We start from the raw sequence: 16,509 nt of genomic DNA, 5'->3' as shown, positions 1-16,509 counted from the left end.
GCACAGGTCTTGGATGTTTTAAGAGCTTGGCTCTATGCGGTTGGTCATGTTGTGAATTGTTGCCGCAGCCTGTCAATGGCAATCACCTGGTGGGATCTGAAAGGGGGGTTGGCGCAGAGCTATGCAGTGCTGAATCCATTTATACTCGGACTGACATACACAGTTTCTGTCTGTGTCTCTATGTAGGTTAGCTCTGGCCAAACACTGAGTATTCCAGTCATGAGCTGTTTGAAAATAATGAGGAACAAACTGCAGCCATGACTTTTTTTCGTCCAGCACACACTAATCCGGTGATTATTTTATGCTCTGATGTCCGATCTCTGCCACAGCAAACCAGGCCCACGAGCCAGAGCAAGAGAAGCAGAGCGAGCTTAATTATGTTTCTGCGTGTTTCTCTTAATTGTATTCAAAGAATGAGATTTAGTGTCGTCCCCTGCATCAATGGATCATATCAGCAAAAATCACAAATCCTTTTTACGTATTGTTACTGACAGGTCACAGTGATGTGAACTGCTATTGTGGTCCAAAGCTCATGACATGTCTAACACTAGTCCCAAAAATATTGATTCAATCCTCCAGCTGGCTCATAAAGATCTGCGCTTGATTGACGTGGATAGATTTTGTTTTAATCATGCATATAAACTGGGTGATCACCACTACAGTGAAATTTTCCTCCTCAGGCTCCAGTTGTTGGTTTTTCCAGCTTGTCATAGCAGAGCAAAGGAGATCTCACAGCTCATTCATTATTCATATTGACTTCAAACTCTTTGCTTTTCATTTTGAACAGGAACAGTGGTGTGCCCAGACTTTTTGATCGGGTGGCCCAAGTGGACCACTGACTTATGCAGGGGTGGCATGAAGTACATGTACATGCGCGCACACACACACACGCAGTTGTGTTTACATAATTTCTGGGGACATTACATAGATTTTATATTACATAGACATTTCCTGGAGACTTACCCAAACCATAACCATAAGCATTACTTGCCTAACCATAACCCTTATGCTAACCTTAATCTAAACCTAACCTTAACTCAAGTCTTCGCCCTGAAATTTAATGATTTACATTATGGGGACTTTTGTCCCCATAATGTAAGCGAGTCCCCACAATGTGACCGTGTAAACAGCATGAGTAATACATGTGAACAAATGCACCAGTTGGAATAGAATTAATTTACTGTATAGCTTATTTATTTTCTCATATCTGCTTTAATGACTAACATTACAGCATTGTACAGTTTCTTACATTCTTAAGTAAATAGCCCTGCCTACCACCAGACAACAGGGTGGCACCATAAACATATAATATAAAGCTTATAGTCCTCAAAAAGAAACTACCTTCCTCCTAAAGTAGGCTAGAGGCTACAACCATGTTGGCCACATGGTTTCAACTAAGGTCCACCTCTCACAGGGCAGACAGCCAATCATACACTAGGATAATGGGGTGGCACTTGGGTGGTACTGGCTACCCCTGAAATCTGATTGGCCACCCCGAGCCATGGACACAGGTAGAAATGGGTGGACCTGGGTGGGAAACCACTCAACAGAGGGCTAATTTTGCTCCAGTAAGCAAGCAGTAACACAAAAATAGTACCAGCACTGGGTCAACACACCCCGCTGGTACTGGGTTAGGTTAACCCAGTGTTGCTTCGGTGCTATATTGACCCATCCTGCGTCAGTTTTAGCCCAGTGTTTTTAGTGTGTACTCATTCGCCTGGAAAAAGTCAGCTTTTTTTCGAAGGAGATGAATTGATTCTGGGGTGTGTCCACATGTCTCTGGCCATATAAGTGTAGACAGAAGAGAAATGTATGTAGTGCCGCATTGCAAGCCCAACTAATGATGGTAATGGATTTGCTAAAACTTGGATTTGCCAAGTCTAATTTGATTGGTTGTCACTTGTCACATGAGATGGGTGGGAGCTCATACTTTAAATACAAGATCAGAGCAGCTGTTCAGAAACATGTGTCAATGCGAAGACAAAAGGATGGAATGAAATCTGTGCGGTTATAGATGATGAATCCATTGAGGGGAAAAACAAAATATCCAGAAAGAAATTTCAAGAACAAATTTATATGACTGTATTGTCAATGGATGTTGAAAGTCAGACACTCACGTCAGCTCGATTGAGCCTTTGAGGTTGAAGGAGGAAAATTGTTTTGTATTTTTAGCTTTCACTCTTATTTATTCATGGATGGGTCATATTTCATTGTGCGTATGTCCAGAGATACACAATCGAAATAGATCTCTGCACACAAATCAGTCCCTTTTCAGTCCAGACTGCACTTACTGCACTCAAACTGTGAGCCTTTAACCACAGTGAACAATATTTCACTGACTCATATAAGCCATGTTTAGTCTTCCAGGACTGTGGGCTGTCGACGAAGTGACTCAGGCTTCATAATTACAGTTATTATAATTATTATTTATGACTTCAGTCTTACCTGCTGTCATGAAATGTAAATGAGCTTTCTGTGACCCAAAGAAAAGACACATTCTTACAGAGACGAAGCACATCGTGTTTGTCAGCGCTTTGATTTAGTTTCTTTTTATCAGTTTTACTCACTGTATGTTTTTAACAACACGCATTGCATGTAAGGTATCATGTAAGTATCATTCTGATATCTGATTAGGATTTTGCTTGATTAACTGCAATAAAATTAAGTTCAAGTTTATTTTTGAATGCAACCTCCTACAGAAGCAGACCATGATGAATAAAACACACATAAATACACACCGGAAACAACACAACAAGGAAAAAAGTAATAAGCAAAAGAGGAACTGAACAAAAATGTATTGAAACACATTAAAAATAGAAATCACAAAATCACCAGGATGGCTGTTCCGTATTTTATGCTCTTTGTCTTCTATTGTGTGTGTGTGTGTGTGTGGGGGGGGGGGTTATAGTTTTTCTAGGTAGTTATGCAGGATACAGAGTTGATGAAGTGTAACAGATGTTATTGCAAAGAAAATGTTATTTAGAAGACCTCTGAATGAACATCTTAACTGGCATTTGTAGATTCTAAAAATCAAAGCAATTGTGATTCTAATATATATGCACTCTTATCATCATTATTTCATAACAGTACAAACGCCAAAGACATCACCGTGGTTGCCACAACCTACATCTCCATTCAATTGTGAATGGCAGGATCATAAAGTGGCATTTAGTGTCATCCCAGATTACTTTCTTGACTTCCGCCGTCTTGACGCTCAGCTTCACAAGAGGCCTGTTCACATGTAGCTACACTCGAAAGAGCGAGATCAGACAGAAAGAACGTTTCTGTGAATCCTATTTTGGGGAGGATTTTAGTTTAATGCCCTGCAAATCCCTCTGATCAGACCAGATAAATGGTCATCATTAAGGCTTGTCCTGGCACAGCAGTGAATAACATGCTCTCACCGGTGGCATTTTTGAATAACAATCAGGGATTGGAATTGCAGTTCATCATATGGCGTTGTGATTTAAACAACCTCATGCCCCTCTTGTCCAGCAATCACCCTTTCTTCCTCCCCTCCTCACTAATAACCACCACACTTCACTGAACAAGGTCAGCAGTGCAAGATAAGGGACATTACATGAGGTCTTGTGCTGATGGAGATGTCCTAGACTAACAGAAGGTTCCAGGTCCGGGATTTCAGCCAATACAGTTTTGCATCATCCATATCCTGATGATGTACACACACACAACAACAACCTTTGTCTTAAATAGAAGCACAAAGGCATATCCTTTTATAGTCTTCCCCCTATTGTTGGCAGTGTGGCTGGACATGGAGGGGGGGTGGAGATGACACCTCTGGACAGTGGATAAAGGGACCAAGCCTCTAATGGGCCCCCTCCATCCGCAGCGTGCTGGATCCCTCTGCTGTGTCAGTCCACCCCATTGTCTTCTGAGAGCCTCAAACAATGGCCCCTAAGAAGAAGGAAGAGCCAAAACCTGCCGCAGCAGCACCCCCCAAGCCCCCAGAGCCCGAGCGCCCCAAGACCCCGGAGTTTGACCCCGCATCAGTGACGGTAAAACTAAACAAACAATGTTCAGAAATATGGAGAAACTGTAAATCATTTGCAGATTGAGACAGATTAGTGTTTTTAGACCTTTTAAAGGACCAATGACTACTCACCCTGGAAACGAAACAGTAAAGTGCTCATTTCTATATACTGTTAATAATAACCTCAAGCTGGCAAGCTGGCATTCAAAGAGCATCAGAGACCCCCTGTGACCTAAAGTTGGCAGTGCAAGCAAAGCAGGACTGTACAGCCGTTTGAATGGGCCACGGTTATGCTGGCAATTTTTATATTTACAGTTTGTTCAGCTCTTTATTAAACTTCAAACATGCTTGAACAAAGTGTGTCATACAGTTAGACGGAGGTTCAAGGGCAAACTCGCTGATACTAGACATCATGGAAAGATCTTCTGCTGACTTGGCCCCTTCTCAATGGATAAATGTTTTCCTGGTTGAGAGAGCCGCCATGTTACAATGGAGCGCGGTTAAAGCCACAAAATATGATTTTCATTATGTCTGTGAATAGCAGACCACCCGCACCATTCCTCTGAGGGCAAAAGGGTGGAAAACCCGGGAGGAAGAAAAATAGAGATAATTATATCCATCGCCATCCATCTTTAAACATGCTCAGATAAGTGTTTGGATAATATTTTTACAAAGCTTCATGGAGGGGCTGGGGTTTGTAGATATCCACACATCAGACAGAAACTGAGGGCACAATCTGACAGGAGTCCAAAATACACACTGACTATAAATAGGCAACATTTGTGGATGGGTGGACAATCTAGCAATGATTTATTTTTAGATTTAGAATAACACATTAAACTGTAGTGTAATGCAGGTTGTAAAACCAACTTGGCATGGCCTGCGTCTAACGTTATAGAATGAAATATATCTATTTCAAAAAATCGTGTTGGTCTTGCGAAGCCTCTATCATACTGTAAAAGTGAAAGTCCTCAACAGGGTCCCTGTTAAACTTTTGAACCATCATGCTTTGTTCAACAAGTGATTGATGAATTAGCAGCACATGTTCAGCTCGTGTTCTACGTCAAACTGAGCAGAACTTCATTAAATCTTTTCTTAATTTTAACACATTTGCATATATGCAGCATGGTCACTGGCTTGTGAATTATCAACGCCGCTGAGATTGTTGGTTACATCCTGCTGGTGTTTACGGCTATCAACAAATGTTTGGCACATAATGCATCTAAACATAACCTCAAATGAAGCTGACAGTAGCAGACAATACACATAGTGTAAGGAGGGGGTGTTAGACCCAAGGTCTCTGATAAACACTGCACTGTGATGGGAACAGATGCAGACTGTAACTTGATCTGCTGGAATGGCACGATAAGGGTTGATACAGAGTCAGGGGTCATGCTCAACGGCTTGTACTCTAATTTCTCTTAATTCATTTCTTCTGCTGTCAACCCATTCACTTGCCTTGTGAGCTGTTCTGATTCCTGAGTGATGAGCAGCGTCTAACCGTCTTGTTTGCTTTGTCTCTTTTCAGCTGGAATTCACCCCTGAGCAGCTTGAGGGTAATGTTGGTGTTACAGTTGTCATTTGTGTTGCGTAGACTGTAAGCTATTTATAGAGGGAACGAATGGTTTGTGTGATCAAGCTCTCCGTTAGTGTGGAAAAAATGTTCAGCAACAGCTGATGACACAGTGGTATGCTATTATTTTACCATAAGAATCCATCTAAGTTAGTCAGGAATGGAACACCTTAAGGTCTGACTCTTCATTGCTGCGTATCATCTTCAAGGTTTTTATCAAAGACTGCATACATACATGAATAACAGTGAAGTCAATAGAAATCAAAAAGAATTACCTGTTTTTCTTTTTGTTCACAGACTTCAAGGATGCTTTCCAGCTGTTTGACAGGACTCCAGCCAACGAGATGAAGATCACTTACGCCCAGTGTGGTGATTTGATCAGGGCTTTGGGCCAGAATCCTACCCAGGCAGAGATCATGCATGTCCTTGGAAAGCCCAAGGCTGAAGGTGAGCTGTACGCACAGTCCGTATGAGGGGTGATTCCCCTGTTGTCTGTGTGCTCGTCAGATTGGTGTTAATACTCTATGCTGAATTTTCCACAGACATGCAGACCAAGATGCTTGACTTTGACCAGTTTCTGCCCATACACCAGCACATTTGCAAGGCAAAGGATCGTGGAACATTCGAGGACTTTGTGGAGGGCCTAAGGGTATTTGACAAGGAGGGGAATGGCACAGTCATGGGAGCTGAGCTCAGACACGTTCTGGCAACGCTGGGTGAGTCTTACTGCAAACTGTTATAAAGCTGTCATAATAAAGCACTGAGCTGACACCTCTCTTGGTTTCTTCCTCATGGATTACAGGTGAGAAGTTGAGGGAGGACGAGGTGGAGCAGCTAATGCAAAACCAAGAGGATGCCAATGGGTGCATAAATTATGAAGCTTTCGTAAAACACATTATGGCATCGTAAAAAGGATTCCTCTGACATTCTGCTGCTACATCTCTCTGCATCAGGAAATCTATGAGTCAGGAATGACTTGTCCCTGGATTGTTGACCACACAATATCTTTATGTTTCTGTCAATCCCATCCTGTATATTTCCCATTTCCATGCGTCTCAGATGGATTTATATCTCATCAATATTTCATCTTGTTTTTCTAAGACCGCATGTGTTGATGCTGTGTACACGTTGCACATTACCCCTGTTCATCTTGTAGATCAGGGTAAATAAATGAAATCATTTTGATGGCTCTTTAGCTGTGGTTTGTTGTCTGTATCCTCCACGGGAGATAGTTTGCAAAGTTATGTAACTGATCTGCTCCATAGCTTAAAGAGAGAGAATTATACACACTTTATGAGGAAGTTGAATTCTGGCACTGAGTTCATTCGAAAAACAACTTTTTCATTATGGACCTTTATGCCGACAAGATGTGGACATGAAAAGTTTTTCTTTTGCATGATTTCATTTTTGTGCACATCTGTCCACCTGTTTTGTTACCTTTTTTACATCACTAGAAACAATAAATGGTATAAGGAGAGGCAAAATTAAAGGTCAAATTAAAGAGGGAAACAAGAAGAGAAAGAAAAAAAGAAAGACATCTCACAGAAGGACTATGTTGATTTCTTTAGACACACAGTGAATCAGCGTCTCCACTTTCTGTGTTCAAACAATAAATTCCAGCAAGTCTCACCCACAGTTTAGCAAATAACAATATATGCATTCATATACAGATTTGAATTAATGGATCGGTCATCTGAGGGGCATTTGTAGTAGTAATTCCCCATTTTGACCAGCAGGGTGGGTTGTTGCTCAAATAATAACTCTTCATTCTGCTAACAGGGATTCAGCAAAAACATCATGTCATTCCTTTGCTGAATATATGAGGAATCCTGAAAGTTTGATTTAGGTTATTGACTCCTTCGGTACAGATGCAAAGCTGCAGTCACAACTCATCCATCCCACTGGTGCCACAAAACATCACTTAAATTCAGATTTCCATTAGATCAAGCTAGTGGTCAGTGGAGGTCACACTGCTGAACCTACATCTTTCAACACCCAACACAAAGACTCAATTAGCCATAAATGCTAGAGGCTTTTCCCTCAAAAATGAATAACATGCCTTCACTTTCTTCTTCCTGTGAAATAACTGTCTTTCTGCCTCTGTCTTTCAAACCCACATATAACACAGTTTAATGTTATTCATGTTGTGCTGTTTTACTGCTGCGGGAACTTTTTGCTATTCACAGTTGTTCGGTGTTTCATGCTACAGCTCAGCTGTGTGAAATATCATTTTCTTTGTTATAGGCCAGACTGGTAGCTACTAACCATACCAACAAATATCAGTGTGTTCAGGTTTGTAACATGAAACTAGAGGCTAGTTAGCTGCTCACATCATCCCCTTTCAGTCACTTTGACTTGAAAAAATGATGTCAATCCACTATCATATTAGCTTGTTTCAACTCTTTATTGAAGCTACAGTCGCTATATGATGTTAACACTATCAAAGCTAAGTGTCTTTAAGCTGCACCACTCCTTAAAATACCAATATTCTAGATGTTTTGTGAGTCATTTTACACACATATCCCCAGAATTGCAGGGTATAGCCAACACTATGATTAAAACTTAATAAATTTATTGTGAAGTTTTGTGGGTTCTAGCAATGTTTGGCATGGGCTTTTGATGACTGGCCTACCAGTTTGTTAGGAAATAAACTAATATGGAAACAAATCCACTCCAATTCTCACATTAATATGACTTTCATGTTCACCACAAATAGCGCGTTTCTGCTGACCATCATCAGACCACATAATCTTTGTCCGTCAGCGCTCCTCTTCCAGCCTCGGCAGCAGGCTAAATATATAACCTTTATTTGTGCACAGCCAATTTTCCACCGGACCTCCAGGATGCCAACAGTTTGTGGTTTCTGGGATATTTTGACTCTGCACAGCCCGAGTAATACAGCAAACCAGCTGTATCGTAATGGAATCATTTCCTTAATGGGATTCCAGGTAAAACAGCACTGCTGTTCTTGTTAAAGAGCACTTTAAACGCACTCAACCTCAGCTCCCAGAGGCTCATCCTTACAGGGGAAAAATAAATGTCAAAATGAAAAGTTCTCCTTTTACATGCTGGGGTTAGACTCGATTTATTTGATTAATTAGATACATATATTACAGCGTTCACCGTGCATTTTATTAGCCTAAGGATTGTGCTATGGTATGTTATTCTCATGACATTCGCTCTGACTCACAGCTTCAGTGTCACAGACATAAAATAAGTCCATTCCACTTCCATACTGAGCATCAGTTTAATGATATTTGTCATTAGTGGACGATTTGTTGGTGACAGGTGATTCGTGGAGCAGTCATGTTGCTTTGATGCAACTAATGAAGCATGTTCAGTTCCTGTCCAATAAGTTTGTGTTCAAAAGAAGAAGAAGAAGAAGAAGAAGAAGAAGAAGAAGAAGAAGAAGAAGAAGAAGAAGTCTATTAATCAGGATGTGATCGTCAGTCAATTGTGACATTTTACCTCTGTTGTTACTGGTAAACTTAAAGACTGTTGTGCTGCACATGCGTAATAGAAACTTAAGACTTACTTTTCATTTTACTCTTAAGATAATAATCAGCAATTAACGAGGTTCTTGATTGATTCTTTTACTGCATTTGTTGGGTCAAGCTGGATGCTGGATCCTACATTTCCCATAATGCAACCAAGAATATATTTTGTGAAACCCTCTCAACCCTTAAGTTTTAGTAACTTAACGGGACATTACCTTCCATTACAAACAATATAATTAAATTTTACTGCTTTTAAGCCAACAAAATGAATAAATCCATAAATAATTCAATGTTTACTGACCCAAACTGTATTTCTTAGAGTGAGTAAACAATGTTTCATGCTTGATGTTGTCAAGGGGGAAAAAACAGGAGATTGAATAGGAACAGCTGAACAAATGAGATGTGAATATTAAATAATTAAATATTTCCTGTTGTCTAGACAGAATTGTCTGTGGTTGGCGTGGGAATGCAGGACACTGGGGTTGGGGGGGTGGGACTCAAGACCTCAGGATTTCTTGGATCCTGGCTCAGGCCATCAGTGCTGGCTGTTTTCAATTAGTCTACAAGTCCAGTAAAAGACAAGTTCATCATTTTATGTGCAGTGTTTCATATTTGTTGTCAGACTTGACAAAGCTCCTCAAGAGACACATTCGACAAGCAGCAATGGTGCTCACAATGACAGATAAAATGACCTTTAAACTGACAGATAAACTGGCACGGTGGAACTGTGTTAACACCATCACCTCACAGCTAGAAGGTCCCGGGTTCGATTCCTGCCTGGGGCGCTGTGGGTGCCTGGAGGAGTGTCCTCCACCATGCCTTTGGTGCCTGCTGCTCCTTTCTGTCTGGAGTTTTTCATGTTCTCCCCGTGTTCACCTGGGGTATCCTCCATAAAAAAGCCCCAGTAAAAACATGCAAGAAGATCACCACCTGACCAATGGTGACAAAAGGAACTGGGTCCCCGGGCGCCGCTGTCTGCTGGCAGCCCACCGCTCCTGGTCTGCCGCAGAGGAAGGACTTGCCGAATGGGTTAAAAGCGGAGAAAAGAATTTCACTTAAGCATGGCGTGTGCAGTTTCCCCTGTAACTCTGCTTGTTGTGTTGTGACTAATAGGAAACACCTCATCATATCAGTATAAAGGATGATGCAGCGTTAAACTGCAGTGGCTCAGGCTGGCGTGCCTGTCATTCAGTGTAGTTGAGGTAATGACTGGTGAAATGCAGTTTAATATAGAGACAAAGGAGGTTGGGGCAAACGATCCACAATGAAGCGCAGATGTGCTGCTTGCCTCTGGCAGTGGTGCGCTCCTGAATGTCACATCCGCTGTCCGCCTTTCAGACTGTTGTCAACCATCAACAGCATTAATTGTCACAATAAGCTTTTATTAGGCTGCATCAGAGGCTCAGCTAATTGTTTGGGGATGTATAACTCATCGAGCCCTGAGGGTTCTGGGCACAGACAGCAGTTTCTGCTCCACTTCACTCCAGCCCAGCCTGAGATGTACGAAGCTGTATCCACATTTTTATTACATAACCTAGCAGGCACTCTCTCAGGGTTTTTCACTTCCATCGCTGAAAACTATATTTACAAGTAAGACAATTACATGCCACAGTGCCGCTGAGTCTACTCTATTATAAGAATGATTATTTGATTGAGTCATTAAAAGACTTCTGCATTTATTTCACACAGTGCTTGGAGACAGAGGGGGATAGATAGCAAATGAATCAACTAAACAGATCCCATTAGTGCAATCTGAATCTAATGTCAGATTGCCCAGTGTAACTGAATAAACACGATGCATCATATACTCTGTCAACACGGATCACACTTGTTTACAAGCTCCCTGGAAAATACAAGACCGTCAGCATGAAAAGCAAACATATATACAGCATCGTTTTAATTCAAATCAATAGTTTTCCTCTCACATGTGCATGTACAAATGTATATCAGAAACACAATGGTATATCATTTACACAGTAACATTAACTTCCTTCTCACAAAAAAATGCATTTCCTTTTGTTTGTAAGGCAACATGGGTGGTTCGACAAGTAGTTTTCCATAAAATCAGCCAAATGTATTCATGTACAGCAATAAGTTAACAAACCTGACATCACACTGCATTGAATACATTTCATCATGGACAACAAATGGTGTAGGAAATAAAATCAACAGGATTTGGTCTACAAAGTGCAGTGGCAACAATAGAAATATGCAGACGATGAAAACTCTGGATGCTGGTAAACATGGTTTCTCTCTTTGGCGAGTTTGAATAAATGGTTTGTTTTCTCACGTCTGTATGAAAATACTTCACAACTATTAGGTAATGTTCATTTTCTGTTCACATGATACGATGAGGTCGTGGATGGGTGTGTAGTGTTACAGCTGCTTAATTTGCGATGCAGGAAACAGAAATTCATTTAACGTTACAACCAGATATTTACATCAAAATCACTTTGCGTGATCAACATTGGAGATTATGGCTAACATCAGTCCAGTCGAGCAGCACATCAACGAAACATTTCTGTAATGTAGCAAAAAATCCCGAAATACAAAGACGAAATTCACATTTCAGAACAAGGCGTGATGAAATATTTTATGTTCTATACAATATCCCTCAATGAAAGCTGACCACAGAAACTCTTATTTTACTTTTTAAAAATTCAAACTTCACAGTAGAGCCAGTGGATTCATCATAATATAACTTCAGAAATATGAACGAACAAACAAATAAATCCAAACCAAACAAAAATAAAACTTCTTTGAGTTTTGGGGAAATATGAGTACTTACTTTCTTGCTGAGAGTTCAATGAGAAAATCAATTCTCATGTAATGACTGTCCATTAAACATGAAACTGCCGCCAGCAGCCTGTTAGCTTAGCATGACGATGGAAACAGCAACTCTAAAGCTCGCTTACTAACATTTTATATCTTGCTTGTTTAATTTACAAAAAGTGTAAAAACAATTTGCATTTTTATGGAAACGCAATACTATTCTTGTTATCTCCATGAAGCAACCAGCAGGCTAGCTGTTTCCCCTTGTTTCAAGTGCTAAGCTAAGCTAGTGCTATCAATTTTCTCATCTAACTCTCGGCAAGGCAGCAAATAAGCGTATTTTCCAAAATGTCAAACTATTCCTTTAAACATTCTCAATCGTACCACCTGAGAGACAGAAATAGTCCTCTGATGTTGTGCAGCAAATGCAGGGAAACACAAGGGAGTGTCAGAACTTAAGCCTGCAACTCTTTTGATTTCTACGTAAAACTAATATTTTCTGCCCCCTCGACAACCTTTTTTTTTTTTTTGCAGAAAGCAAAAGTATTTCTGGAGTTTGGCAGTGCAGATCAATGGTTGTTCCCATTATTCTGTGAGCAGCCTGAGCAGATGAAAGAGTTGGCTTCACAGGCAAACGGTGGTGACTTCATCAAGCATCTTTTCTCTTGAACCAGCAGCTTAATTGTGACACTGATTACTAGAAAGCCGCAAGGATTTAATAAAGCCAAAAGCCAAAAGAATTTAATCTGCTTCAACCGTGCCTGCATGAAAGTCCGTGCCTGGCACTTACAGTAAGATATACATTACATAAATGACTTAGAATCACTTTCCTTATGCCAGAAGATATATGTATGTATGTATGTATGTATGTATGTATGTATGTGTGTGTGTGTGTGTGTGTGTGTGTGTGTGTGTGTGTATATATATATATATATATATATATATATATATATATATATATATATATATATATATATATATATATATATATATATATATATATATATATATATATATATATACACACACACACACACACACACACACACACACACACACATATATATAATCTTAGCTTTATCCGTTTGGAAGAGAGCTTTAATTTGGGACTGCTCATCCGTCAGCCTCAGGGTGGTCAAACACATAACACATTAAATTGCTCTTTATGTTCACATTTTCCTTCTGAGAGCAGAGAAAGCAAGCTATAACAGAGGGGAAGCGAAAAATTGTGGTAGAAACAAACAGCTGGAACAGGAAGGAAGCATAGCTTGTGAACAAATGTTTTAACAATGTTTACAACAGTGCGATATGAGAAAAAATATATATGAGAAAGAAAAAATCAACTTTGTATAAAAGAGCACAGACTTAAAGGCGAAGGCTGCTCTTGGGACACATTATAAAGGCTCCACTAGAATGGCTTGTTTGTATAAAATCATCATCACACATGGACCGACACCACATGTTTCAAGGTGAATATCGACTGTTTGCTGCACACAAACCTATTTTTAATCCCTTTTCACAAGAGAGAGCAGCACCTCTCTTGAATCTCTTGCCTTTTATATTGTATAGTGTTTGATATTTAATTCAGGTGAACCCTCGTCTCCCCCAGAGCCTCTTTCCTATCTGTCAAAAGCAGCTGTTGACAGCAAAGAGCAGTTAAATCAGAGAGCATTTTTACATTTTGATATTCATCGTACTAAATAGAAATGGCTTTTCTGGAAAACATTTTGAGTGCATCCTCCTGGATGCATCTAATTAAACTGAAAGTTTTCTTTGTCAGCCTCCCACTAAGTAAGGAAGGAGCAGATGCCTCCAAGTGCGTGAACAGTTGCAATATCCTGCAGCAGCAAATCCTGTAGGATTATCTTGCTCCACTAATAACCACTAAGCAGTAAGATGACAGCGATAAGATCACAGTAAAGTGAAATGATAAGACTTGTTGTGATCTAACAGTTTGACGATGATGACATTTTTATGTCTTTTAAATAACTCAAACCCCGCTCCTCATGTACAGTATGTCAGGGCAGACAAATCCTCATATGTGTCCAATCAAACTTCCTGTGCTGTTAAATTGTACTGTTAGATGCCATTACTTGTTCTCCCCAGACAACTGAAATTGCCTGCTTCTTCAGTCCCCCTGGACACATTGTGGCCTTGTTAGAGGAGTCTGTTCTGTAAATCGCTTCATTGTTTTTTACTGAACAAAAAGATTTAAGTCTGTTCCTTTAGATGTCGTGGTGGAGATTATGCGCCCGTTGCCATGGTCACACAGCTGTGGTCTGTTTGATGCTGTGGAAGCTGATCCTGGTCGGAGATGTCGGGATGGACATGGCTCGTGCCACCCGCACACGAAGGGCGTGGTTGTCCTGCCAGCGGTGCCACCGTTTCCTCACTGCCGAACGTACCTAAAACATTCAAAAATAGTAAATCTTATTGCTCTCATTGTACTGCTTTATATATGCAAAAAAATAACAAGTGTTATAACATGAAGGTTGTCTTAAGGAAGGAATATTTCAACATTTTGGGAAATATTTGATGATCTCAGTATATTTATAATATACTGAGATCATCATCCCTCTTAAATCTGCTCATTAAATATGAAGCTATAGCCAGTAGACTGCTAAGCTCTTTCCAGACATGGACCCCTGAACAAGCTGAATCTTACTTGATTGAAGCAGTATTATATATAATTTTCAGCACGGGAAGCCGTCAGAAGAGACACCTGTAGCACTTGTGAATGACTTTGACATGAAGACTGGAAAGAACCTAGGGTGGCTCTGTCCAAAGGTGAAATTATCTACCAACATCTGTAAAGCTCACTAATGAACATGTTTCATCTAGTTTGTTTAATCCAAACAAAAAAATAAAGTATGAAAACAAGTTATGACAGAGCTAGGCTACCTGTTCTCCCCTATTTCCAGTCATTATGCTAAGCTAACATAACAAACAGATTGGCGTGTGGCATCAATCTTCTCATTTAACTTCATCTATGTGGGAAAATCGGAATGCCCAAAATTAAAAACCATATCTAAATGCCATGCAACCACTGATGCCAATGACAGTCTTGATATTGTATTAACTAATTGTACAAGAGGAGCGATTCACAATTCCTCATCCAGTTAAGTGTCTCTCTCCCGCAGTGTTTCAATTATTTCTAGGGTCGGAATAAAGCAGCAAGACGTTCCTTCATTTTTCCCTTACTGACAAAGTGATTCTTATAATGGCATTAATGACTTTCAAACAGCTGGAATTCCAGCAGTTTCTATTTTAATTAGATGAAAGGCCCATCATCAACATGCTACAATTTCACAACAGTAACATAAAATCTTTTGACGTAGTGTTTTGTCCTTTATGAAAGCTACCTGATACTTCCTCTGCTCGCAAAAATTGTAACCAGGAGTGTAGTTAGAAAAAGAAAAGCATTAAACTCATCAAAGAAATCCATGTGGGGCTCTATTAAGATCGCATATCAAGAAAACATGTTGGCAATTGAATTGCATCCATGAATACTGACTTTTGCAAAACTTCAGTGACTCACCTCTCCATTTAGAAAGCAGTAAAACACTGACACGAAGAAGCCCTGCAGAATAAGACACATTACTATGACTGGAAGTCATCAGTGCAGTTGTATTGTGTAACAGCACCTTAATCAGACATCAGAGAATTCAGACATTGCAGTCATGAGAAGAAAAGGCAAAAGAAATGAAGCGCTCAATCTCAGGAACACATTTTGTCATGCCAAATATAGTTCTTGACGCTAAAGTCGCTCTGCATGAAATCCCTTTTTTCCTCCCACTCAGTCTCACTTTTAAGCGCAGAAGATAGAAAGATAAAAAAGAAAAAAATGGCCACAGAGGAGAAATCATGCCCACATGGTCCCTGTTAATCCTGTCAGCTGAGAGCTCTGAACATGAGGCAAGAGGGCCATATTGTGTGCGAGCACAGCCGGGATGCTGCTTCAAATCATCTTCCCATAAGACGGCTCATAATCTGAAAAGTCAGCTCGACAGAAGTGACACAGCCCTGCGATAACTCGCATTAAGATATCCGCATGATTCACTTTGTATGCAGTGCGTGTGGGTTCTCGAGCGTTAGCCAGTGTCACACTGTATCACTATCCTCATCCTCACCTGAAAGGACTGCAAAAAGGAGTTAAAATAGATGAAAACAATTTGTGAGATGTCGTCCTCCCCCGGATTCACAAAGAAGAGCATGTAAGTGATGCCCAGCAGAGGTAGCAGGACTAGTGTAGCTTTCACGGCTTTCCTGTGAAGACAGATATGGAACATCAGCTGCTTCATTTCTAAAATGACTCTAAAAAGAATTTGGATTTCATCCGAGTTGACTTTGGAAAAAGCATGACTGTGTCATTAGCAAAACACACGCACACCAACGCTTTGCTTCACAAAATAGCAACACATTATTAGAGATGAATCCTAGTTTGCCATATGGGTACCAGGTTCTCTTAAGGCACTTTCTGCTAAGGGTTTATAAATGCTAGACTGCTACATTTATGCAGAGCTTTTATCCAAAGCGCTTTGTAAGGTTTTTCTTTTCATTCAGGCACTGGCACACCAGGGTGTCTTGCCCAGGGACACTTGGACATGTGGACAGGAGGAGGCGGGGAGCCCAAAGATGTAACTAATGCTTGTGTAAATGGTGAATAAATAATTTAC

General features: G+C 40.3%; 2 protein-coding genes across 2 annotated transcripts in view; one reads left to right on the top strand and one right to left on the bottom strand.

Annotated features, from left to right (window-relative positions):
• The first annotated feature begins 3,860 nt into the window (after positions 1-3,860).
• myl13 (myosin, light chain 13) lies at positions 3,861-6,500 on the top strand. The gene is made up of 5 exons (XM_070973807.1): positions 3,861-4,016; positions 5,520-5,547; positions 5,862-6,011; positions 6,107-6,280; positions 6,367-6,500. Exons 1-5 carry the CDS (start codon positions 3,909-3,911, stop codon positions 6,471-6,473), a joined length of 567 nt encoding a protein of 188 aa, XP_070829908.1. The 5' UTR covers positions 3,861-3,908; the 3' UTR covers positions 6,474-6,500.
• Positions 6,501-12,889: 6,389 nt separating this feature from the next.
• LOC139339280 (corticotropin-releasing factor receptor 2) overlaps positions 12,890-16,509 on the bottom strand; it is a 33,229-nt gene continuing 29,609 nt past the window's right edge. The window contains exons 10-12 of the mRNA XM_070974822.1: positions 15,964-16,099; positions 15,372-15,413; positions 12,890-14,238 (exon numbers count right to left, since the gene is read on the bottom strand). Of these exons, the coding sequence (XP_070830923.1) occupies positions 14,098-14,238; positions 15,372-15,413; positions 15,964-16,099 (319 nt within the window). The 3' untranslated portion in view covers positions 12,890-14,097. The remainder of the gene's footprint in view (positions 14,239-15,371; positions 15,414-15,963; positions 16,100-16,509) is intronic.

The sequence above is a fragment of the Chaetodon trifascialis genome, chromosome 11, assembly GCF_039877785.1.
Source record: "Chaetodon trifascialis isolate fChaTrf1 chromosome 11, fChaTrf1.hap1, whole genome shotgun sequence".
Lineage (NCBI taxonomy): Eukaryota > Metazoa > Chordata > Actinopteri > Chaetodontiformes > Chaetodontidae > Chaetodon > Chaetodon trifascialis.
This window is presented reverse-complemented; position numbering and strand designations above follow the sequence as displayed.